Here is a 2,156-nt window from a genome sequence, read left to right on the forward strand (position 1 = left end):
GAGAACAATAACTTTGATATTAGTAGAAATATTGGCTATGTAGCTTTAAATAGAAACATTGCTCAAAATGCTAGAAATTCAGAAGAGGGGTTATACAAAGAATCCAAAGAGGGGACCAGCAGGTGGCGTGGTGGTTAAGGCGCTGGACATTCCCACATGGCTGACCACGGTTCAAGTCCTGGACCTGGTGGCTTGCTTTCTCACTTTCTCTCTCTCTGTCTCTCTCTGGTCAAAATAAAATAAGTAAATGAATAAATAAAATTAAAAATAAATAATTCTTTTAAAAAACTTTTTTAAAAAAGAATCAAAAGAAATACTGTGCTGATATGCATATTGGCACTAATGGATTACAATGTTACAAAATGTCTATAAAACTGACCATAGGGGCCAGCAAGTGGATGAGGTGCTGTACTCCCACATGGCCTACTGCAGTTGGAGTCCTGAAGGCCTGTTTTCTCATTCTCTCTCTCTCTCATGCTCTCGCTTTCTCTGGTGAATGCATGTACCCTACAGCAAAATTAAAATAATAATAATAAAATTAAATAAATAATCTCCTTTAAAAAAAAAACAAAGACTGTCCATAGCCAGCCCTGGGCCTGCCTCAGATCACCCTGCAGCTGCTGTGATACGCCCACCTCAAGCCCACATCTACAGCCCAGCCATGGAAGAACTCTACTTTGCTTTCAGAACCACTTAGTCCTTTTGTAACAAAGAAAAAAAAAAAAGTTTCTTACAATGTCAATTAAAAAAAAAAATCTGTATTCAGACCAGTAGACAGCATAATGGTTACATCGCTGGACTCCCACATAGTCGACCGTAGTTCGAGTCCTGGAACCTATGGCTTAAAACTTATGCTGGACACATGTGTGTATGCCCAAAATCCCAAGAGGAGAATGGAGGACTAGGGACTGTGGTGTGGCCATCCCCCTAGGGGATGATTTCTTGCTTTCTGTCCCTCTGCCTGTCTCTCCAGCATGTGCACATGCCCTACAGCAAAAATATCTCTTTAAAATATCGCTTTAAAAACAAACAAACAAACTTTGTACTTAAATAAATAAATAAATAAATAAATAAAACTGACTATAGAGGTCAGCAAGTGGCATGGTGGTTAATGTGCGGGGCTGCCACATGGCTGACCACAGTTCAAGACCCAGACCCAGCAGCTTGAAAATCACACCAGGTGTTTGTGCATGCATACCTGGAATCCTGAAAGGAGAATAGAGGAGAAGGGATTGTGGCATGGCCATCCCCCTTAGAGGGTGACTTCTCACCTTCCCTCTCTCTGACACTCTCTCTCTTCAGCAACACACATACACTATGGCCAAAACAAAACAAAACAAAAACCCTAAAAACAAAAAACTGACCACAGCCTAAATGAATTCAGGATCCACAAAAATGCTGTTTACAAGAAAAAACGGCAATAAACCTTTAGACACCAAACCTTTAGCCTAGATTTGGTAATACACTATATTAGCCACTGAGAGTCATTCTTACTTATTAAGACTGCTAGTAGAATAAGGTAGATAGGTAAAATTTAACCAGATACCACTTTCAGCAAATCCATTTATATTTATCTGAACACACTAGATCCAGGCACCCCAGCAAAGTTCTCTAAGGGCTATGAACTAATTAAAGTGGAACTAATTCTGCTCCTTATCTGACCAAACTTTATTGTTTTGGACTGTGAACACATACCTGTGCTGCTTTTTTGTAGGAGTCTCATTCTCTGTCATTTCTGGCATGGTTTCAATAATAGGAACCTACAAAAGGATAGAAAGACACACCAGAAAGTTTAAGTCACCCTAAAATCTTAAAGAAAGTGATCATTAGCAACTTGACCTGAATACCAGGATGCTAAAAAAAAATAAATTGACTCTGAAAAAGCACTTGATTAGGTATTATGAATAAAAAGAGGGGTTAAGAAAACTGACAAAAATACCATGACTAGCAGATGTAGAACAAGGTGAATGTCAAATGTGAGGTGTAGCCAGAACATGCTCAGGAAGACGAGCAGAGAATGACCCTCATGGGCTTAGAAATCACAAAAAGCTCAAAGGGCATGTGGATCTGAGCAAGACCTGGAAAGACAGGGAGAACCCACTTGAGTAGGAACAGTATGTTCTTTGTTCATGATACTGAAGCGTTATGCAAAATTT

The 2,156-nt window shown here is 39.5% G+C and overlaps 1 protein-coding gene across 1 annotated transcript in view; it reads right to left on the reverse strand.

Annotated features, from left to right (window-relative positions):
* Positions 1-1,770, reverse strand: part of USF3 (upstream transcription factor family member 3) — a gene marked incomplete in the record, with an annotated part of 27,203 nt that extends 25,433 nt beyond the window's left edge. Inside the window, 1 exon segment of the mRNA XM_027765649.1 lies at positions 1,696-1,770. Coding sequence (XP_027621450.1) covers positions 1,696-1,742 — 47 coding nt within the window.
* Between the last annotated feature and the right edge of the window lie 386 nt (positions 1,771-2,156).

The sequence above is a fragment of the Tupaia chinensis genome, unplaced genomic scaffold (genome assembly GCF_000334495.1).
Source record: "Tupaia chinensis unplaced genomic scaffold, TupChi_1.0 Scaffold139218_1, whole genome shotgun sequence".
NCBI lineage: Eukaryota > Metazoa > Chordata > Mammalia > Scandentia > Tupaiidae > Tupaia > Tupaia belangeri.